We start from the raw sequence: 24625 nt of genomic DNA, 5'->3' as shown, positions 1-24625 counted from the left end.
TCTCGATGGATGGTAAAGATATGGTTTCTACGTAGCCATGCTGGTTTGACAATGTCCCACATCATACCGCATGATGTAATCCAAAGGTCTTGTAGATTGGGGGAAATTAAATGCGGTGTCCAAAGCTGTTCCGGAAGCGAAAATTCACCATCCAGTTCTTCCAGGATTAATTTATACCAAAGTGAGATCTCCTTCTTAGTGGGAGATCTGTCAACTAGAAGAGTGATAAGGTTACTGTGTCTACCCAGTGGAAACCTAGTTCCTCGAGATGGTGAAGCTTTATATGCACTGGACCAACTTGATATTTGCATGTATTTAAATCTGGAAAAGTTTGGGCCAATTTTATTTCTTAAACAGTCCCAGGGTAGCAGAGTGCCATCATCAAATAGATCTCCCCATACCAGAAGTCCCGCATCTCTAATAGATTGCGCAAGTGTATCTCCCAGCCACGCCGGACATTCCGGAAGACCCCACAGAGGCGTTCTACTACCATAGTACCCTATTTTGATACCTTTAGTTAACTGAGCCCAAATTCTTGCCATACCCTGTAAAACTTTCAGTTTGACTTTTTTTAAAAACTTAGGATCTCCGAATTGAAAAAGAAAGCCTGATTGACTCACACCCTCTGCCACCAATAAAGTAGAAAAAATAGAACCAACTCCATGATCTGATGGATTGTTTATTAAAATCCTAGCGTGAGATAGCTGGAAAGCCCAAGCATAGATCTGCAGGTCTGGGGCTACCAGCCCACCCTTATCTCTGCGTCTCCTGATTTTCTTCCAAGACATTCTCACGAGATGATTATTCCAAATGAAAGTATTAATGTCAGCCTGTAATTTTTTAATAAGAAGAGGTTCAAAGTATAAAGGAATAATGTTAAATAAGAAAGTAATCTTCGGTAGAATAGACATCTTAACAAGATTAATTCTACCCAACAAAGACAACGGGAGATGGGCCCAGTTCTGGAGCAACTTGCGACATTCTTTAGCTACTTTCGAGAAATTTTTAGTAGCAATCTGATCTATGTCACCAACAACATCAAGGCCTAGATACCTCATCTCCTTACCCGGCCGAATGCCTGCAGTAAAAGAGCTCTGATCAATGTTCCAGGTCATCATCTCCGTTTTTAATGTATTGATCTCGTAACCGGACATCTCCCCAAACTCAGATGCCAATTTGAATATTGCAGGAAGGGCCAAGTGGGGTGCTGTCGTAAAGATAAGAATATCGTCCGCATATAGGGCCACCTTTCTCTCCCAACCCCCGCATGTGAACTCTTTGATGTCAACACTATCCCTCAAACTCTGGGCAAATGGTTCAGCATATAAATCAAAAAGAAGTGGAGAGAGTGGGCAACCCTGCCGAGTTCCCCTAGAGATATCAATAGGGTCAGATAATACCCCATTTACCAGAACACTGGCCTTAGGATTCCGGTATAGAAGTTCGATAGCACGACGGAATCTACCTCCCACGTTGAACTTTGCCAAGGCCTCCGACAGGTACAACCAGTTGACCCTGTCGAAGGCCTTGGTGGCATCCAACGTTAGAGCCGCGAGTGGAAGAGATTTGAGAAGCGCCAGATCTATAGCTCCGATTAAGTCGTGTGTCAGTTGGAAGAGTTGACGTCCCTTGACGAACCCCTTCTGATCCGGATGTAAAATGAAGGGTGCAACTACGGCTAATCTATTTGCAAGTACTGATGAGAATATCTTGTAATCTCCGTTTAAAATAGAGATTGGTCTATAAGAACCACATGCCGTTGATGGCTTCCCATATTTTAATATTACAGTGATAGAAGCATTATTCCATGACTCCGGAGGAGGCGCCCCGTACATAAGAATCTGGTTAAACAGGATTGTCAAAAAGGGGGCAAGCTCCTGCTCCAATGATGTATACATTTCTGCTGGCAGGCCATCTGGGCCAGATGCCTTCCCTTTCTTAGCATTCTGGATAGCTCTCCTCACTTCATCCTCAGATTTCGGTCTCTAGCTTCTCAATCTGGCCTACAGATAGACATGGGAGGGAAATTTTACCAAGCCAATCACTAATGGCAGCAGGATCTAATGTTTTGTCCTCCCGGTATATGGCTTGGAAGTATTCTTTGAAAGCTGCTCTAATATCAGCATCCACAGATAAGGGGAGGTCATTAACTTTAATCAGGTCAATGTTGTTGCGTGCCTGATCCGTTTTGGCCTTCCATGCCAGTAATTTTCCAGCACCCTCCCCATACTGGAAATGTGCAAGCTTGCTGGCCTCCCATCTTTCTTGTAATCTCAGGTTGAGAGTTGAGGCCAATTGACCCTTTAAGGAGAGTAATCTTTCGCGCAAAGGTATTAATACATCATCCGAGGAACTAGCCTTGTAATCAATCTCCAGCTGGACCATAGCTATATTCGCCTCCACCGAGGCGACGGCCTCTATATTCCTTTCTTCTATAGGCCACTTTAGCTGTAATTAGACCTCTCAGAAACGCCTTAAGAGAGTCCCAGACAACTCCAATATTAGCAGAGCCAACGTTTGGACTCAAGAAATGCACTACCTCAGTTTTTATAGATAGTATATCCTCAAAATGAGAGAGTAGTGAACAGTCAAAAGACCAGATCCTTGCCGGCGCTGTCAAAGGAGTTGTAAGTTCCAGTTGCACGGCTGAATGGTCTGATAGATGTAGGGGAAGGTATTTAATGATCTTAACAGTGTCTACCAAAGTCTGGTTAATTAAAATGTAATCTATTCTTGATTGGTGGTGATACTTGTAATTCTTAAATGAAATACCTTGCTGTTGGCCTGCCCTTAATCTCCAGATATCCACATATCCATATTGCTTCATTGCATTTATCAAAAAGGATCTTGACTTTGACGGGACTTTAGACCTGTTTTTAGGAGTTTTATCCAATATAGGGTCCAAAACAATGTTAAAGTCCCCTGCCACTATTGCTGGCTCTGGGTAAGACAAAAGATGGAAAAAGATAGTTCTCAAGACAGATGGGTCATCTTGATTAGGCCCATAATACCCCACTATTGTTAGTTGGAAACCCAAAATAGATAGAGAAGCAATAACCCATCTACCACCTGGGTCCACTTTTGAGTCTAAGAGCTTGATTTTAAGATGTTTCTTAAAAATAATTGATACACCTCTAGAGGTCAAGGACTGAGAAGTAGAGATCGCAAAATCAATCCATTTATTAACCTTGACCAATTCGTCGATTTCAACTTGAACCAGATGCGTCTCTTGGAGGATGATAACCTGAGCGTCTGAGTCGCGAAGATACTGCAGAAGTGTTCTAGCTCTAGGTTTAGTACGCAAGCCATTAACGTTCCATGAGATTATCTTTAGTTTAGTCATCATAACTGTTCCGAAGACCTCCCCGTCTCAATTCAAAATAAGAATCAGCACTATACTGAACCCCCCCTTCAAAAGTTATCAGCACATCACAGAAAGGTATATAACTGCCTAAGTATAGTACATCATAATATTGGCAAATGAGGAATTTTCTAAAGATTTTTAACCCCCCCTCAACCCTGTGCCCCCTCCACCCCTCCCATGGAGAACCCGTGCTGTATCTAACCAGATCAAGTCCAGTAGATGGCACCCCTACCTCAGGTTGCCGCTACCCCTATCCCCCCTGGAAAGAAAAAACAGTGAAGTTTAAAAAAAAAAAAAAAAAAAAAAAGAAATCCCTATGTTGAAGTGAGTAATGCGTGAGAAACAGATACTAAAGAGGAATAGGGTACAAGACTTAACAGCAATTTGTCTTGTTTCCACCTTCTATCCCACTCATTTCCCCCCTTTCCCACTCCTAGTTTTTTCCCCTTTCGTCTTCCCCTTTTTTCCCTTTTTTTTTTATTTCCTTTTTCCCCTTCCTTGTCTTTATGTATTTTTATATCTATATACTTAATGATATAGATTTTTTTTTTGTAGTACATTTTTAGTGTTTTAGTATTTAGTATTTAGTGTTTAGTATTTAGTTTGGATATTTTCTTTTCCTTTCCACCTTACTTTAAGACCAAGCTTTTACTTATTGCAAATAGATATAAACAGCAGATACTCCTACCAGACGATTAGTCTATATCACTAGGAGATCTGGGTCTTATTTATCTGAACCCTTGTTTCCTAGGTCCAAAAGGAGCTCATCGGCAGCTTGAACAGACCTGATATTCGTCATCTTATTGTTGTACATAACCCTTAATGAGGCTGTGAATATAAGCTGAGCTGTTGCACCTAGTTTCTTAAAGGCATCTAAGAGCTTACCAAACTCCCATTGCTTTTCCAGCGTGACCCTACATAAATCTGACCTTATAAGAAAAGTAAAGCCCTTACCAGGTAATGACCTTTGTTTTAAAGCCAAATTTAGAATCTGCTCCTTAAGAGCGTAGGTGTGAAAATTGACCAAAATCTTACGAGGTTTCGACCTTTGTGGATTTAGTCTAAAGGGGTCCCTGTGGACCCTCTGGATATCAGTAGCCAAGACCTCTAGAGATTGATCCAAGGAGAGAGATTCTTTTAGTAGAAGAGCAACGAACTTCTTAATATCTGGTCCTTCTGTTCCTTCTGGAATGTTAAGAATGCGGATGTTACCCCTTCTAGCATTGTTCTCCAACACCTCCATTCTGTCTATTAAGGTCTGATCCTCTTTCTTTAAATTTGCCAATATCTTCCATTGCCTTATCCAGATGTAACGACATCGCCCCAACAGTCTCTTCCAAGACACCAGTTCTGGAGGTTAATCCATCTATTTTGTTGTCCAAGGACTCGCAATAGTTCAGAATCTCTCTGTATAGATGCAAACTCTTCAAACCCCCTTTTAATGTCACGAGATAAGGTGGAAAACATTAGTAATAGTAATAGTAATAGAGAGGCTGCTGTGATGCCTCCATCCTCCAGGGATAAAACAATATCAGAGCCCAGGTCTGAAAGCTGTCGCTGATCTAAGTCTAAATCAGAACGTCTGATTAGCGGGTCTGGCCCCCCTGCTGCCTCCATGCCCGCATTTGCTGCGGCTGCAGTTTCCTCCAAAATAGAGGGAAGAGGGTCATTTGGTCTATATTCTACCCTCATATGCGCTCCGGCAGTGACTTTTAACCCATCGGCCCCCCAAGGCGTTAATAGTGATGTCTATAGTAGCCTGAGCTGCATTGATCAGAGGGTCGGTGGGTAAGATGTAATCTGGCTGAGGCATGGCTGTATCGACAGGGGAGTCAGGGGGCTCATCTACACCCACTGCAGTAATTGGAGTAATAGAGGCTTGACCATCCGCCAGAGGGGTCTGGTCGGGAGGGTTTGGGGCTAATGCAAGATTCTCAGTAGATGACATATCTGATGCTGAAAGTACTGGTGTACCCTGAGACTCAGTGAGGTTCAATACTTGTGGTATTGCTTTGAAGTATGAGCGCAGCGACGGAGTGATTTTAGTACTTAAGTCACATGAGGCAGCTGGATTACGTTTAGTTTGTGCTTTCCCTCTGACTTTCCCTCTATTGCCCTTTGCTTTAATTTCAGTAGAAAGGTATGAAGAGGGTTTCTTACCTACGGAGGGCGATGCAGCAGGGTTAATGCCTATACTAGTGCTGGCGCTGGAAAGAGGCTCCCCTGATTGTGTTTTGACCGACAGCTTGCCCCTTCTGTAATTTTTTCTCCCCTTACCTTTAGGCTGTAACTGCTGATGTTGATAGCGCTGCTGGTGATGCTGTGAACAAAAAGACGAACCTTCGTCGGAATTTTTAAACCCCCGGAGATATTTTGCTCCTCAGACTCATTGAGAGCGTCGTCCGACTCCTCGGTCTCTAAGACGTCCACTTCAAGCCGTGTATATGGTCTCGTGAGTCAAGCCGCCGAAACGCCAGCCTTAGCGCATGAAGCGCGCAACAAACTGCGAGCCTTTCTCCCGCGCCGCAGCTCCAGGGCTGCCGCAGACCACCTCCGCAAGGTTGGCGGGGTTATCAGGGGACTAGAAGCTGTGAGAATAGGCGGAGTGCGAGACCCGTTGACTCCGCTCGCTCCTTCAGCCTTGGATACGCCGACAAACAGCCCAGTCATGGAGATTGAAAGCAGACTTTTCTTTTCAGTGAACGGTACGCCAAACAAATCATCACACAAAGCCTCTCAATTTCCTTACCGCCGAGTGAGATATTAACCTAAATTGTATTTTACGTACCGCAGAGGTTATGTGCAAGGGAATCCATCAAAATCTGTCAGTTTTCCAGGCTCAGGTGGAGTAAACGGCAACCCGATTACGGAGCACCGCGGCAGCTCAGCCGTCTGCCGCCATGTTCTCCTCAGTCCTTATTTCAAATTACTGTAGCTTCGATGCTCTGCACTCTGTTGGCCTGCTCGTTAAATGTAGCAAATCTCAAACAGAGGTCTCGAGTCTTTGTTTATTTGTTCTCGAGACTTTTGATGGTTTGGAATTACATCTATTTAATCGCTTTGTTTGATAATCTTTAAAAAAAATAGTTTGTTACGGTTTCACATTGCCATTTAATAACGTAGTTAGAGGGTTTCTGACAGTTGTGTATTTCCTCTTTTCAGAAAACCTGATCGAGCTTTACTTATATTGCTCCAGTCGTGATGTTGGGAAACAATATATTCTTCGGACTGCTAACTTTCCTTAATCATTTCCCTCTTTCGTATTATGCATGAGTTAGGTCCGAATGGCGTGCGACTGGCGTGCAAGGATTCTTCCTCCTGTTCGATATAGGGAGCAGGACCGGTGCCTGACAGCCAATCTCCATAAGATGAGACATATCCTGCAGTCTGGATTTCCTGCTTCTAGAGCTATGTTCTTGCCACAAAGTGCCTAGAAGTCTGCTTGACTGCTGAGGAAGGGGGGGAGGGGCAGGCAAGAAGCCAAGCCGGTCTTGCAGGAGAAGAGACTGTCCAGAAAACAGCAAGGTCTAGTTCATTTCAGTTGCCTTTTGGATGCCAAGGAAGAAGCGGAGAGCGATCTAGGAGCTCCCAGGTGCCTGTGCCCTACACCAAACATTTTGGTTCCTGGCAGGAATCAGGCAGCGTGATTGCCATAGGCTCAGTTGTGGCTGCAAATAAATGCCAGGATGGGGCTGCCACATCCATACTGCTTAAGGCCCAAGCAGGGTTGAAACTGCCGAATTACTGAAGGCCCAGTTAGTGCTGCATCAGAACGGTCTACCTGGACATGGCTACAACAGGATATTGCAGAAGCCCTACCTAGGACTGAACCCACCTACAGTCCATTTGAGACTGTCCTGCTTCAGGACTGCCCACTGCCGAGCTATGGAATGCACCTGTTTGACTGGGTCAGCGACTGTTAGACCTGGGATCCCTGGTTGGCGGAGTTAGGTACCTTAGGCCAAATAGGGACCCGCGGTTCCACGTCAGGGGAAGGAAGGTCACCTTCTGAGGTAGCCCCGCTCACCCCCTTTGTAGCTTGGCACAAGCAGCCAGGCTTATCTTCAAGGCAAATGTGTTTGTATTTGCAACCACGCTCACAGCAACCCAATGACGACACCACAAATAGACTCCACACGAGTTTTATTAAAACGAGTATACACTTTATATAGAAAGTTATACGATAAGACCACACAATATAAATCAAACATATGCGTATTTGTAATATTTCTTCTGGCGGTTGTTAGGCCAGCAACCACTTGTAAGTTCTGGCGATATTAATGAGCACTTCTAAACAGTCTACTGTAATCCTAACACCATATTATGCAGATAGTAATGCTAGAATCTGGCAGTTTTGCAATGAAAAAATAATGCAATGCGTACGCAACACTCAGGCACTTGGCAATGTAAAAATAATGCAATGCGTAACACATCAATCAGGTACTATGTAATATAGAAATCATTTGATGCGTAATACAACCACTAGGTAAGTCGTTATGCAGAAATAAGGTAATGCGTAATACACTAATCAGGTAGTTCGTTATGCAGGAATAATGCAATGCGTAATACGGCAATCAGGTACTCCGTTACGCAGAAATAGAGTAATCTGTAATACAATCTGGTACCGATTACAGTGCCTTAGGCAGTCCCTCTGCCACTCATGCTGATTCGCAGGTAGCCTCTGACAATCCGGGTATGGTATAACACAAAAAGTGCAGCTCCACTATCCAGCCCCGGTACTGTCACTCCCTTGACAATACGGGCCGCGATAAGAGCCGAAGCAGAGGCTTGAGCTGCTGAAATGAGAGACCAAGAGAGTTTCCCTCTGAACCCCTCGCCCCAGGAGTCGACACACGTTACCTGAGGGGCGGTGGGGGGCACAAACTCACTCTCCTCATCCAGCGACTTGGGCCTTCGATGCAATCTTTCGGACTTGGCAATGGTGGACTCGGGCTGGCGGCTCAGCTCCTACGGGGCTGCCGGGCCGATACTGCTACGAAGATCTCAGGCTGCCACAGGGCACAAGCACTCAGCGTTGCGAGTCTTCCTTTAGCTTCAGGTGCACGATCACCAGGTACTCCACGCAAAGGTCCTAAGCTGCATGATGAACACGCACTCAACCTCATTGAGACTCGCTTTAACCCCGGGTGCATGATACAAGGCAATCCCCACAAAAGGTTCAGGCTGCAAAAAGCACACACAGCGTTGCTGATCCTCGCTTGGACTCCAGGTGCCCACGATCACAGGGCACTGCTTACAGAGGTCTCAGGCTGCAACAAGCATGAACGCACAGCACCGCTGACTCATGGAAACGTTTGTGTTCCTGAGTTTCTGCAACAGGGAGCCAGCAAACCTCGGGCCCTTGGGGATAAGGTACTTCAGGACACAGCACAGCAAAGTCCTTTCAAGCAGGGGGACAGCATACAGCAAAGTCCCTTTAGCCTTTTCTTGGTTAAAACAACTAACTGTAGGCCAGCCCCAAAACACTGAGCAAGGGTCAGTCCTTTCCTTTAGTCTATTCAGTTGTTTCTTCCTTGGCAAAGGTTCCTCTTGACCACGAAGTAGCTTCAGTCTGGTTCAATCTTGATCAAGCCATTCTCCAAAGTTCAGGGGCTTTAGCTCTCATAGTTATACCTCTCAATGGCTTTGAAGTCTTTGTTCTCAGGGGGCGCTGACCCCTGTTCAAATCAGTTCTGGGTGCCTCCCTGCCAGTGACACCTTCCTTTGATTAGTGGGGGTATGTATTCTCAATCACACAGCAGGAGATAGGACAATTGTTTTATAGCAGCGACCCAGGCCTCTTCACCGCTAGGGGCTACTCCTCCCCCTACACTCCAGATACAGGTCAGCCTGTTGCTGTCTCACCTCCTCCCTGGGTCAAGACATTCCCCAGATCCTATTGGTTTCAAATCCAGACAGTCAATCCACAACCAGGCAGAGAAACAGAGAAATGTTAGAGTATAAAACCCCAGCCACTTCTAAAAGAGTGGCTTATAAACACAATGCAAAAACCACCTTCATAGAAAGATGTGTAACTACATTCTGAGTTCAGGCATACTAAACTTCACCTTTCTATCTTATAATTTTAGGAAGATAGGCTGGAAAACATATTACACAGCCTTTCCATTCTATCCTATGGGCAGGATGCCCTTTCCACAGTGAAAAACGAAATGGAGATTATTTCACTGTCAGGACATGCGACACACCTTAGTACATATCCTACTTATCACATGCACTGCCCCATGCCCAAGAGGTACCCTGGACCTACCATAGGGGCGTCTTATGTGCATAGAAAAGGAAGGGTACGGTCTTGCAAGTGAGTGCACTTGTCAGAACATGGCCATTTAACAAACCGCGCGTAGGCACTGCAATGGCAGGCCCGAGTTCCCTATTTAAGGCAACTTGTGTGGGTGGCACAATGAGTGTTGCAGGCCCACTAGTAGCATCTGCATTACCAGCCTTGGCACACAGTGCACTTTAGTAGGGACTTAACTAGCAACGAAAACATGCCAATCACCATAAAACTGTGTACAGGGAACACTTGCACGTTGACACTGTTTAGCAGTGGCAAAGTGTCTAAAGCATCTAAGTTGGCAAAACAATCTATCACAGCACCAGAGGTGGTAGAGGCAAAAAGTCAGGGGTAATCACACCAAGACATGCCAGGTCTAACAGCGACCATCCAGGTCATCACAGCCAATCCCTCAACCAACTTCACAGGACCATGAACAGCAGACAAAAAATGGCTGGACAAACACTACCAAAAGCAACCGACTCCCAGGGCAACAGACTCCAACAGCTTCCTGATAGTTCCCTGCAGCTTCTCACAAGGACATGGGCACTTTCAGTGCAAGGCAGCAGTCGAAAAATAACCACCATCCTGGTGGAATTCTATTGGCTACCCTTGCCAACCCGCGCTATCTTGAACACCCAAGTATCCATCATGGAACTCCCAAAGCTTTTCAGGTACGGGTTGAATGCTCGCCTCACTCTTTTTTGACCCTGTACAATACTCTAGAAATACTTCATACAAACACTCAAAAGCACTCCAGTGTCCACAAGAGTCGACTGCTCAACCAATGTATAAAAGCTGCACACCTGTGAGCTCCACACAGAAACAATGCTGGAGCAACACTGGCCTTTAAACTTACTAAACAGACTGAGACTTCTACAGGTAACTGCAACCAACAAAAATTGATATAGTAAAAGGTTACGGACTGACCTTCGGGTCACAGAATACAGGAAAGCTGCGCCAGTTCACCGTTTCTAGCTTGCAGCAGAGTAATTATAACACTTTTTCTCTATGCAGTGAGCCCCTCTAGTGTGCATCCCAGTATTGTTAACTTTTTTTCCAAGTACCATATTGCATTTTGAGATTGCTAAAGTACTTCTCTTTTCAAAAAGAAAATCAGTGGGCTGGATACTCACTTATTGTGCCTACCGATTAGGTTGTTTTTACTACTGTTTTACCCCTACACTACCTCCTTGAGATGCCCTCAACTGCTCACCCTTACTAACCCAAGAGTCAGGTGCAATAGGGTGTGCACTTGAACACACCTGCATTGATATAGTATAACAGACCACAGGATGCCAGTGATGAAAAGCCCCAACCAACACGACTGAGGCCCAGTACCCCCCCACTTGATTTGGAATGCTCCAGCTGTAAGATCCAATAGGAATAAGTGATTACAGAATTGGATCCATTAGCTCTTGCAAACCAGTAGTAAGAATCCATCTGGCGCCAACTCAGCCACTTTTAAACCATTCTCCACAAGTCAAGGTTACATAGCACAAAATGGTTGCCAAGCTTAATTGCAATTCTCCGACACATGAATTATTAATTTTTGTTCTGATTTGCAAATAGGCCGTGACATTAGCTGATGACTTGTCACCAAAGTCTGTCATCTTATGTTTCTGTGTACCTCCAAGTAACATTTTTTATTTGTGTGCTGGGCAATATTCTAGGTTAGCTTCGGCCTTCAGACGAAGGAAAGTGAAACGCATGGCTTCCTAATTGTCAATCTACCCTTCCTCTGTTCCCATCGAGGGTCTACTACTCCAATCCCCCTGTTTTGAACTTTGTCTCGTCAGACCATTGTAAACTTATACAGCTGAGTTACCTCTCCTCTTTGTACAGTGAGATTTGGGAATTTAATATGAATTAAAAGAAGAGAACTGCACAGTTTGTGAAACATGTTAAACTTTTCGAACCATCAACTAAATATTTAACATGAACTGGAGCAAGTATAGAGTCTAAAATACCTGGGCATCCTTTTCAACATGCGTGACATGCACTCAACACAGCTTTCCACTCAAAAGATATCCCCTGGTCCATGACAATGAGCTTAAAAAAAACTGGCAAAAAAAGATGCACTGTCCAGATCGCACAGCATTTGTAAAAGGACTGAGGCAAAGTTCGTCCCAACCCTAACCTATGGTTCCCTGATATTTGAAGGACAAATCGGCTCATGGCTGGATATGATGCTAAATGTATGCAATAAATCTTTTTTCTCTCCCCGTTGCCACCCCATCGTCTCAAATATGACTGGAATTAGGACTAAGCAAACAATCAAGCTAAAAGCTCGATTTTTGGGATACTCCGCCAAGCTTAAGGCAGCTCTCAAAGTTTCTCTAAAAAAACAAATATGGCTTGGCATTTAGGAAAATAAACTTTGATGGGAAACTTACGCAAGGAGAGCACCTGAACTTTTGGGAGCACAAAGCATATTCAAACAAAATATGCCCCCGAAGCGGATGGCCAAATTGTTAGCCAAAAATAAAATCAAGGGAGGAGGAACTGCAAGAGTTAGCCTGAAAGCCCACGTGGATCCCTGTGGAACGCTCTACCAAGATCAGGTAAAAATGTGACACCAATCTAGCCTTATCAAACAGGCCCTCAAAAAAATCTCGTACGGATGCGATGTGGACAAATTCCTCTAAAAGTATATAAATTTGGATGCTTGAAAGGTTTTTCTGATCAGCAATGAGGATGGTGTTTTTTGCGCAGGAATCACCAATGCACATTCATTTTCTGTCTTTGGGTCTAAAAATGTTAAGGTGCTACTGGTTAAAGCAGATATTTTGGCGTTTGGGTATCACTCAATGTAATAAAACAGTTATCACATGCTTGAGTGTCTCAGATGGTCAGCTTACAGCCAAGTGCATGAAATTCCTCAGGGAAGCCCTTAAGCTATTGAATTCATCCACTACGAACAGCTAAAATAAATAAATAGGCAGGTGCCGGGTGGTTCTTAAGTTAAAATACAGCTGTCGTTCTGCCCCTACAGAGACTATCGCAGGCCTACTGTTTAGCTGCTACGACTAGGCTTGGGTGGCCCTAGTGCTGCATCCTTGTTCGGTTTTATTAGGAGTCTTTTTTGGATATTTTAACCTGACTGACCAGTATAATTTGACCAACTATGACTTTGGATTGTTTTAATTGTTTAGGCGTTTGATGACGTATTGTAATGGTTTTAAATAACTAGAAACAAGAAAAATCTATCTTAAACGCGTGCATCAAATGCAAGATGTCAGTAGTTTTGCTTTTCATCTGCCAACATAGTGGAGCACCCAGAGGCGATTTCTGACTTTGTCCTTTAAGGATACAGTTGTGTTGGCTTGCAGTGTAATGCATACGTTTTGGAGCTGTCGTACACTGACCTTTGAGCTACAGTTACAAGGCAACAGCTGCGGTCCAGCAAAACTGCTTATAAGACACTCAATCGCCCTCACCGGCAGCAATGCGCTGCATTTCAAACGGATTCGGATTTTTGAAGCATGCAGTGAGAATTTACAGCTCACCTACAGCTAAATCACATTCAAAACTAGAACAAACTGGTCTGCTTGGTTTACTTTACTTTTCTTGCACAACCTGCCTATCCTTCCTGCTGGCAATCTTTCAATGAGGGTTTTAAATACGTTTATTGCAAAACGATTTCCTGCCCCGGAACTGGGGGTTCTGAAGATTCCTGCGTAATCAACATACCAGCACAATCGTTGGGTTTAGCTTAAAAGGACAACTGTCTGAAATGACCAGTGTTACAAATTCTTTAATATATGTCTCGAGTTGGCTTTGGCTCTGCCCACAGGGATATATGCATCTCTCTCTACAAATGAGGTTAGGTTCTTAATTCCACTTTTGTTTAGTAATTCTTTTCACTGAAATGCATGATGGGCTATTTCACATCTGAAATGTGCAGCTATCACGATGACAGATTCCACTTGTCTGTCTAGTGGGAACACTGTCTCCCGTACCACTATCTGCAATTTACACACTAAACCAAGTCACTCCCTAATAGAAGGTGAAATATTTCGAATTTACAACTAAAACTCATGCTTTCCTATGGATTTAATAATTGGGACAACGGGTAAAGAAACATCAAGATGCAGTGCAGTATCTACTTGTCAACTCAGTTGAAGGTAGGTTACTTGAGAAGAGTCGCCAATAACCTTCAAAAGGACAATGCCTCTCTATTTCATTTCAAATGTAGTCCCCACCGCCAGGGGAGGGCTTGGAGTTGCAGTTACAGTGGGGGTGTAGTAGCGTCCAGTGAAAAGATATTCTGAACATTGGATACACTCATGATAGGGGCCATGAAGAAAACAAGAACATGAAGAAGAGGTCGTGGACAGCTAGTGGTGGAAATGGGACATTTACCCCAAGATCCCACAAGTTAAGCTGGGAGAGGGGAGTAAGTAAGGAGAGAGACATGAGTAGAGTCTGCCTATTAGCTGACCCACTACATGTGCATTTTAACAAGCACTCAATTTTTTTTAAATTGACGGGAAAAGCAAAAACAGTGCTATTCTGGCTTAATTTCACAACTAACACCAAATGTTATTTCCGTCCAGGGCACCATCCCCAGCAATTCGATTTAGTGCCAGACCTGCATGTGCATCCTGCAGACCACGGTTTTCAGTCCTTGACAGAGCAAGGTGTGTGACCAGCAAGCCAAAGGTTCACACCTTAGTTTGATAACTCAGGCGTTAATGTATTTGCTGGGAGATATTTTTGTGCAATTTGTTGGATACAAGTTTCAATTAAGGAAACAAAAGCTCAGTGGGTTAGTTCCCCACTGCAAACAGTTGTATATAGCCTGTAACTATCGTTTTTTTTTAATGCTGCAAGTCTTAACTCAATCTTTCTTCCTAATGAGGGTAATAATAAAAGAATTGCCACCAAACTTTGCGATACATAACACCTTTTATTAAGTGCCATAAAATAATCAATTTAAACTGTGTGCTATATAATTAGTCATAGGTAGTGTATTTGCACGCAGACTTACATTGCTTAAATACAGAGAACAAGCATACCCTTCTTACATACATGCAAGTACAAATGAAAGACATTTATAAAGAGCAATACATAAGCCCAAAGAATTCTTAGCCTTTTAAGAACCAACAAGACGAACCACCGAAGAAACATCTAAATTAACATTATATGAAAGTTTAAAGCAGTTTTCTAGTCAAAGGCAGATTCTCCTTTCGTCGCAGGATCACCAAAACGGCGTTGCGCTCTCTTAAAACGGGGAAAATTATGCCACCCGTTCTCAACTGTGCAAATCAGTGAAGCGTCAATAGGAAAAGCTATTCCGATCTGAAAGATCCATTTATCTTATGCCTAGGAAAAAGTTTCTGAATGGAGTAGTTAGTTCATTAAAAAAGAGCTTTGAATCTAATCCTTTGGGCATCCAAAAGCCAGTGAAGAGATCTTTTTCACTCTAATCTCTTCATATTCACACAGACTTAAGACCACTAACTGCCCCGTCCTGTTCTTTGGACCCTACAAAATTGCAATTTCAAGCAATACCAGTACAGACATTCGCATAATCCAGCCGTGAGCATATTACTACATCAGCCGATAACTCTTATTTTTCCTGTAATAAAATGGGGGAAAAATAACCACCTTCACTGCAAAAACCAGGCAGAGATAGTACTATTAATGTGAGGAATAGATGAGAGCCTTCATCTTGAATCCAAGATTTAGATTCTCCAACATCACAGATGGCGAATGAAGAGACTCTGGCCGTGAAGAGTAAATGTAGGTATTATTTGCCTATGTTCGGAACCATTCAGTCTGAGAAGATTAATCCAATCCCAGATGGACAGCAAGCAATAATACACATCTGCCTTTATTTTATGCAGAGGTTTGTTGTCCCACAGAATAATCCAGGTATAGCCAGCAAAGGAAATCATTTCTAAACCAAAGTCTCTGACATTTTCAGCCAGAGGATGTGTAAATGTCAAAAAAATGGGACCATGCAGAGGCACTCAACATAGTAGAGTGAAATGGGTCGCTAGTAGTTACCTGCTACTGAGGTATCTAAATTAAACTCTCAAGACAGGTTTTACCATTGACAACTTCCAACTATTAAGAACCATGCCTGAAAGAAGAGTAATTTACAAATTAAGGCAAGTGACGAAATCCTAACATAGGTAAGGTCTTTTAAAAATATGAATGTGGAAAATCTTCTGACAAATCAGATTTTAACTCCATTAGGATTCTCTCCACCTCATCTTCTGTGGCTAAGAGCAGAGGTGAGTAAGCCACTGAATGCTCAAGCCTGGCTATCTCGAGGTCTCATTGGAAACTTGAGCCCATAAGCCGAATTTTGATGAGGCAACTGCCTCCCGCACTCACTCTACTCTTTATTCACAAAGAGGAAAAAACAAAGCATTAAAATGTTAAACAGGATTGACAAATGAAGTCTTGTTTTGCGGCTGATTTCCACAAAGGGAAACCGGAAAACCTTGATCAATTGAGGCTTTCCCACTTTACCAACTTGTGAGATTGTAGGCAAATATTTTATATTACCAATCCTCCTTTTTCTGCACCTTCGCATATGAAAGCGCCTCCAAATACTCAAGTTCAGAATACCGGCTGTAGACCACATGCAGGGTTCACATGACTACTGTTGTGCCTCTTGGTTCACTAATGGCACTGCTGTCAGGGTGGGAGCAGGCCTGGAATGGTTCCAAGTTCATGTTTAAAAACTATCACTTAAGTGCTTCAGTGCAGTGGTGTATTGTGGGGTATTAATGTCAAAGGTTCCACATGTTCACACCAATACAATTTTTTTTAAATTTCACGAGATCATATTTAATGTTAAGTTTGTTGTATGATGGAGTTCAAGCTCGGCTCGTGGAGAGACTATGACGCAAGCCAGACCTTTGACTGCCTGTTAATTTGTTGGCTCACCCACCTCTAGCTAAGAGTAGCATATTATCTATCACCAGAGGTTCCACTTTTCTCAATTCTTAGGTAAGTATCATCAAGGTCATTAACATTCAGCCTTGTAAAATGTTATCTGTGCAGAGTCTGAGAAATGGAAACCCCTTAATATCAGTTCATGACTAGGCCAACTTGAGAAATGACACTGGGTACTGAGTGGGCCACAAGGTGTCCAGCAGTTCTGCCTTTGCTTTTCAACCCCTGCCGCCAGGTACGACAACTCAGAATAATGGAACTAAACAGGGCCTTTAAAGTGAGCACTAGGAGGCTATAACAGTAGGATTTGGAGTGGAGCTGTCAATTCGCCTAGGTTCCCTGGACAGTGCCGCCCCACATAACACACAAAGCGTGCAGGTGCTGAAGTGGCACTTGCTGATAGGTCTCGATAAAGCCAGCACCATGAACTGGGAAAAGTCAAGCAATTAATCTGCCATGGCAGGAACTCTGCACCATCACTAAGACCGCTCCTGTAACCAAAATACAGCTTGTTGTCATCCTATGCAAGCACTGGGAGTGGTATCAACCAGCAGTTCCATTAAACAGCCACTTATTTGCCACTCTCTAGAGAACGACTTTTTGGTTAGTTGTCCATCTCCACAGCAGGTAATGTCAAATTGTCTTCCTTGACTTGTACAAACAACGTTATGAGCATTGGCCACTCTGGCTGTAGTGGTTTCATCCTAACTGTTTGACTACAAGTTAAAAACACTGAAGGCAGAGTGAACAAATACTAGCCAAAGGATAACTAACAGCAAGTTTAACATTAACCACCAAATGCCCGTTCTGATTCTCCATTCGCAGAAATCAATGCGTTTAGCAAGATGTGGCCGTCTCTCAGTGGGTAGTAGTACAGCATGCATGAACCTGCAGAGACTACCATTCCGAAGCGGCGGCCAAAATAAACATTCCTATCTTACGTCATAGGTTAGCGGGTCACATAGGTGGACTGGTCAGTTACTTGTCAGAACAAGGATATCATGCTTCTACTAAACCATTCTCTCCCACGGCAACCCTCCCCACGTTCACACACTGCACGACATAGCCTCACAGATTCTCAGCAAGCCCATAACGCTAAAAATAAAACTAGGTTATGCGTTTCTGACGAGCATGCCGCTGCCTTCCTCCGACAGGGCTCTTCTGCTGAAGAATGCTTCCAGAAAAATAAGTTAGTCATTAAACCAAAAAAGCTGACAACCGGCGGCAGAGACGAGGAGCACGGTACTTTAGTATAATTGTCGATACCTCGGTTCACTCAAAAAGAAAAAAAAAGGAGAAGGAAATGGATAACCCCCAACTCGCCACGTTTTACGATTTTACTTGCCTGTGTGAACACTTCAGACGTTTATCCAATGCACAGACAGGACTCAAAGGCCAAGTATCACTGACAAATGATGCTGTGCGGGTGAGCTGGCATTCAAGTACAAGGACTATCAATGCAGGCTACTAAAAGCGTGAACTGCTGGAGGTGCCTTGAGAGGTTTGGAGTGGGGCGAGCGCTGTACTTCTTTCAAGGTGCAGCGGTCGACTTGACGTTACCTGTTGTTCTTTCTGCGTTGATTTGGGACTGGCACGTGGCTGCTTTGCTTGCAGACTTCTCAACCTTCACACCCCCTTCTATCACTTCAGATGGGGCGCTGCAGCCGTCCGGGCCCTGTTCCTCGCCGTCTACCTCTTTCCTCGCGGTTGCGACGGGTCTTGCTCCGGGCTGGCTCGCCGCCGCCCCATTATCCTCACTCTCCCCGGAGCCTCCGAACCAAAACCAGGCAAAGATAGCGGCGAGAAGCCCCAGTACCAGCGCCGACCACATGCCGCCCACCGCCTCACCCAGAGCGCCCCTGCCCCCGGCGGGAGGGCTCGGTGGCTGCGCGTGGGGCCCTCCTCCTGCCATTGCCTCTCTGGGTAAGTAAGCTTGGGAGAGCCGCTACACGCACTCAGGAGGCACGGTCACAGCAGCGGCAGAGCCGGCCTCCGTCTGCACTATAAAATCTTCTTCAGCTGGGCGGGGCGTCCGCTGTCACTCCTCTCCCCGCCCTCGCACGCTGTCCACCGACTGCCCTGCGTGGATTAAAAGGTGCAGAGCCGCACGCACGCACAAATCTGCCGCTGCGGCCAACCAACGGCTAAAATAAATCATGAACAGTCCTAGCCTCAAAGTCCTGTCCGTGAAAGAGGTTCTGCAGTTTTCTAAATCGTGTTTAATACGAAAGTAACCTATCACTTCACGGATATTAATCTTGGACAACTTGAAATTCCTTTCAAAATGTGTTGGACGGGATAAAAGTTGTATGGATAGTCCCTTAAGCAAACTTTTATTTTGGCAAAAAGTGAAGGTCGTGCCTGAGTTACGAACTCCGTTGGCATACATAGAATGGGATCCGAACTGACGGCATTATGGTTACAGCCGCACTTTTCTGATGCTTGAACTCAGTGGTCGAAGTGGGCAGGATGGAAACGAGTACGAAGTGCCCCTACTTCTTTTATTAAAACGATTGTGTTCCCCTGCTTTTTTTTCTCAAAACTGTGTCCCAGAACGGCAGAAATAGCAAAGGCATTCAGATAAGGCTCGGCTTGCTTTCTTGGACGCTCGTGAGGGGCAGAGAAAGAAAAGGATTCCGTCTCTTACTGCCCAGCGAAGACACGGACAATGTCCCCTTTTTTCTGTGCTGGCAGCTGCCCCCCCCTACTATTATTCCCTCTCTTTCTGTCTTTCTCCTCACTTACTGAAAACCATGACTTGAAGAAACGGTTCACAACCTCTCTTTCCTTCTTTCATTTAGTTGCTTCCCTGTAAAATGGATCAAAAAAAAACCCACTCTTGTGGGAAATGCCCTTTTCTGACATTTTCTATTCCAAAGTGCAGCCTCGGGACGGAGAGAAATAAAAGGTATTAAATATGAAAAATAAATACATAACTAAATAAAGCAAGACAGAGTAGTTGCAAAGTGACCAGATTGGTTTTATTCACATCCAAACACATCAGCCTCACTTTACAGACGTTGCAGTGAAGCGCTACTTTTGTTTTCTCGTCTTTCTTTGAACTGCATTGTTGTCCCCAGGTGGGGAGATGTACACCATTCCTGGATGTATTGCATAACCTGGTTGATGGATGGATTGGAAAACAAAATGTGTACCATGGCTCTGTGTTTATGGATGTGGTATTTTTAGACCACACTACTTACATTTTGTAATGATATAAGCAATGGGCATTGACACGGTTCCTTTCAGGGCCCTGTAGTCATGTCCTTAACTTTTCTGGTAAAACCACTCGCTGATTTCTGAATAGTGAGTGAGAGATCGTTATGGTAACAATGTTGTTTCTGCTTACATTTCACATGCTTTACTTAATCTTGCATTCCCTGTGAGTGTTTGCTTTAACTTATTTTTTTTTTTAGGCAGCATATTACTCTTATCAAGTGTATAATTTGAATTGAGCCACATCCAAGGGTTTATAGCGGGCACAATGAGGTTGTAGCTGAAGGCAGTGCGCGTTTCTCTCAGTGGGTCAGTATGGTGTTCAGTGGGGGAGAGGATGTGGCACTATGGCAGCAACTGTCAAATTTGAAACTGGGGAACCGGGTTCAGCCTTCATGACCAGAACACTCTACTGAGGGAGCATATTCCCATGCTAGACCTCAGAAGGCCCAACTAGACCTTAGAAGGCCTGATGTGTTGGCACAAGCAGGTGTACCCTAGTTGTGTCAATTGTCGGTTAACCTTGAAGGCCTGTCCACCGCAATCCATATTGAAGTTCACCTCCAGTATTGTGTGAAGGCCTACGAAGCAGCACACCCTTGAGCAACAGTGATCCAGTCACTGTGACTGTCACTGAGGTCACATGAACCTTGAGGCTAGGGCGGTGCGAACAGTGATACCGCTCTGGGTACCTATTTCGGGTGGGTGCGTAGTGTTTGCAATTATATTACGGTTTTAAAAAAAACTTGCTGCCGCCTTCCTGGCCTTCCAGCAATTTTAAGCAACAATAAAAATGTCATGATAATTTTGGTGATTAATGTTCTTCCTAAAGAGAGATCGAAGTTTTGTCTCCTGGAAAGGTAGCACAGAGGCTTAATGTGCCTGCTGCAAAGAACATGTACCATGCAGATCACAAAGTGCACATAATGTTAACTAGGTTAGTAGGTTACTGCTTTTGTAAGAGAGATCCTTTTGTTACTTGCAGTTTATAAGTTAAAATCCTAACATAGAGCTGTGAGCTATTAAACTATACTGCCTACTTGTATGGTTGTCATGTGGCTTCTACACCTTGTAGTCCTTTATCTTATGTAACATTTCCTATACAGTGATTTACACACACATAAATTATTATCTCTGTGTAGTGTGTGTGATTTAAAGTGCTCTGACACCGGACACTGGCATGAGTGGCGCTGTAAATCAAATTAAATGCATCTGAGAAAGATTGTGGTTATGGAGACTTGAGGGGGACTGTTAAAGGGTGGTAGTGAGGGAGTCCGAGGCATAGGTGATCCTTGAGGGCACCAACAAACATTGTTACACAGGGTGCCACAGGCACTAAAGTCGGCCTTGCCATCGAGGCCAGTCCACCTCACCCATTGGTACCTCCATTGGCCTTGTTTCAGCAGTAGTAGCTGCAACTCAGCAAGGATCGGCAATGCAGGATTTGCACGCACACTGCTTCATGCACAAGCACTTTTAACATGTGCTACCGGCTCTTGTGGTTCTGAAAATCTGGATTCATATAATAGTACTAGACTCGAGAATAAAAACATCGTCGAAATAGGACGAATTTGGTATCAAAAGACCGAGAATGACGAGTACATCATGTACATGTATTTTCGGCGTATTCGAGTGACTATTTCACCTCGAAATCGTCATTTACATTCTGAACCCCACTCCCATTTATATGTTGCCCTTTACATAGGCCTTAATCCAGTTGAATTTGATTCCACAAGGACACATACTCCTTAATCGACTTCTCCCTGACCTCAGTACATGTTAGAACCATTGCCCCAGGCCAAACTCGTTAGGTCAGTTCCCTCCCAGTGGCCGAGCAAGATAGCATCTAGGCTCAACCAGCCATAAAACCATTTCAGCGCGCACACCTGCCATATCTCGCTCACATCTTTTCTCCACTCCTTTTCTTCACTTGCTTTATGATGGGGAGGTGACCGTTTTTATTAGGGGTCCAGCGATATCTGATGAAATGTTGGGCCTTGCCGGATGATTTGTTATGGGCAGCACGACGTGAAATATGTACATGTCATCATGACTCTGCTTTTCTTTTGTAACCAGTAACTATAAATGAAATACCACGAATTCAAAGAATGTTTTGCCCAAGGCTGAAAATCATGTATAAAGAGAGAAGCCTGACTTCGTGAAAGTGTGCAGTCTCCTGAGAATATACCCGTATTGTACTTCTAGGACCCTGTTACCTTGGTTGCAGCCAATAAACTAATCTTTGACTTCACCTAGAAGACTCTGAGTTTCTGTAGGTCTGACTCAGGAAGAACCCGAGGTCTCTGGGTGTTGATTCCCTGACACCGCTGGGTTACCGGTTTTGTGCCGGTACTTAAAAACCCAGTACCTCAGTTGACGCCCAGCGTTTGGGGCGATTCCAGTGGTACCAGTCAGCCTGAAGATCGTGAGGAGCTTCGTGTGGAAATTCCGGAGGAGGGCCCACCACCTCATCGACCCCTGCATGTCGACGTGGTCCGAAGATTTTTGCTGCGAGGTTCCCCGCTTCCCGACGGCTACAAGGACTGCTGCCCTGGCTATCGCCCTGATGTTGGACCCTTGAAGTTTTCGGTAGAGCGAAACACTGAGACGAGTCTTCTGGTGACGCCATCGATATTTTCAGTTAAGTATAAGTGGAGCGTCTCCCAGTCCTTAGTTGGACTTACTTTGTGGTATCTTTGGGATACAAAAGGTTTTGTATTGGTACTTGCAAGCACCATAACCGAAGGACTCGTGTATTCACGAGAAATATCGTAATCGATAATCCTTTGAAGTTTGGAACTAGACTAGAGAGCGAGGATGCCTAGTCTTAGACTTGGGAATTTGTTTTGTCTTGGTAATAATAGGGACTCCCGATTGGAGGACTCATGTCCGGTTCCTCCAGTTGGAACTCCGACTTACGAACTGTATGTAAAACATGGGGTAGGCCCCATCACCTACAACGAAGTATGGATTAAATACACCAGGAGAGATGGTGTTCTAAAATGGCCCCAATATGGTAGCTTTGATTCTGAAATCTTAAACAACCTTGAAGTTAAACTCTTCAAAAAGAAAGCCCGGCCGGCGATGTTTGACTCTTTCCGCTTATGGCGCAAAGAAGCCAAACAAAAAGAAATTAAATTAGCTAAGAAAAATAAGAGAGAAGGGGGACTTTCGGTAATGCAAGCTGCCGTGCAGTTTAAAGATAATGAGGAGGAGCAGATAAATGAGCAGTTGCACAGGCAACGTAAATTGGCAATAGATAAGTGTTATCCAGTTTTGCCGTCTCTTCAGCAAGAGGCAGCAAAAGAGCGTGAAAAAGACCCATTAATGTCGCAATTATTAACTTCACCACCCCCCTATGCGCAGAATGCCACAGCACCCCCGCAACCTTTAGTTGCACAAGCTGCGCCTCCTGCTCTTCCACAGCACCCACCAGCTGTTCTTCAGCTGGCTCCTACTTCTTCGGTGCAGCCTCCTCCAGGCCCACCGACCACTTCTGTTTCACCTGTGTTTTCTACGATTTTGCCTACTGTACTTTTTACATCTCCTAATGCTCCCTCTACGATTCTGCCTAGTACCACATCTATTTTCCCTGATACCTCTTCTGCCATCTCTACCCCCGCCTTATCTCACCCCGTTTTTCCATCTGTTTGTCCTTCAGTTTCACCTTCCATTCGGCAGAAAATGGCCAGCACTGTTACTAATCTTCTTTTACCTCTTTTCGGGTCGCCTGCTACGACCCCTAACATAGGAAGAAGACAATTGCGAAGTCAATTGCCCGATTATCAAGAAAGAGATTCACTGAATAGTTTAGCTCGGAAATGGGTCATGGACACTGCAAAATATGATGTACAGTCTGTCATGGAAGTCTTCCATCAATGGGAAGCAGCGACACAGAGATATGTATTCGAACAGATGTGTGTCTTTCTTGGCGAGGATTTGGAAGACAATGATCAAGAATGCATCCCACAAGAAATGTGTCGTGTACGATTTAAGTTTGGAGAGGGTATGATTGTAGGTCCAGATGTGGAAAAGGCAGTTGAAATGTTATTATCATATCGAAGTAAGGGAAACAGTTCTGGGTCACCATCGGAATCTAGTGCATCTAGTAGGAAAAAGGCACGACAAAACCCTATGAGAGAAGTTCCCCCACAATGGAGGGAAGGTGACACAAACGCTAACCCACATATTCTGCGACATTTCCAACGTGTATGGGTACATGTCCCATGGAAGCGAGCTGAAGTTTTAGCACTCAAACAAACGTTACCAGATCCACGTAAAAATCCTGCAGGGTACTATAAAGAATTGTCACAAACTGCTGGGTCATGTATAATGAATTTAGCCGATATCGACATGTTATTTGGGAATGTTGTTCCACAGCCTTTATGGGGTAAAATTCGTCATGTAGATCATGACCAGGAATTAGGTGACACGTGGGCTAATATTACTGCTGCAGATGCACGACAAGTTGGTGGTGCCAAGCCTGAGCCTTTGATAGCAGAACTCCCTGGTAAAATAGTAGATTACATGAAAACGATAATGCCTGCAATACTCGTAAATTGGGATAAGTTATCTGCATGCAAGCAAAAGAAAGAAGAAACTGTTTCAGATTTCTTCACCAGATTTGAAGAAACATTCATTGACCACAGCGGTCAAGATATGACCACAGAAGGTGGTCAGAGATTGTTTGTCGATAAATTCGTGCACAATCTGCTTCCAGAATTGTGTAGAAAATTAAAGGATTCAGAAAGTTCTTGGGCAGTCTCATCTTCAGCCCAGATATTAGCTACTGCACAGTACTACGAGAATAGAGACAAAGATGAGAAAGATAAAGTAGA

The 24625-nt window shown here is 44.2% G+C and overlaps 1 protein-coding gene across 1 annotated transcript in view; it reads right to left on the bottom strand.

Moving 5' to 3' along the window:
• The window catches only part of STBD1 (starch binding domain 1), a 66273-nt gene extending 47675 nt beyond the window's left edge, over positions 1 to 18598 (bottom strand). The window contains exon 1 of the mRNA XM_078676387.1: positions 18132 to 18598. Coding sequence (XP_078532513.1) covers positions 18132 to 18483 — 352 coding nt within the window. The 5' untranslated portion in view covers positions 18484 to 18598. The remainder of the gene's footprint in view (positions 1 to 18131) is intronic.
• Between the last annotated feature and the right edge of the window lie 6027 nt (positions 18599 to 24625).

The sequence above is a fragment of the Lissotriton helveticus genome, chromosome 2_1 (genome assembly GCF_964261635.1).
Source record: "Lissotriton helveticus chromosome 2_1, aLisHel1.1, whole genome shotgun sequence".
NCBI classification, from domain to species: Eukaryota; Metazoa; Chordata; class Amphibia; order Caudata; family Salamandridae; genus Lissotriton; species Lissotriton helveticus.
Note: the sequence above shows the minus strand (reverse complement) of the source record. Positions and strands in the feature narration are given on the sequence as shown.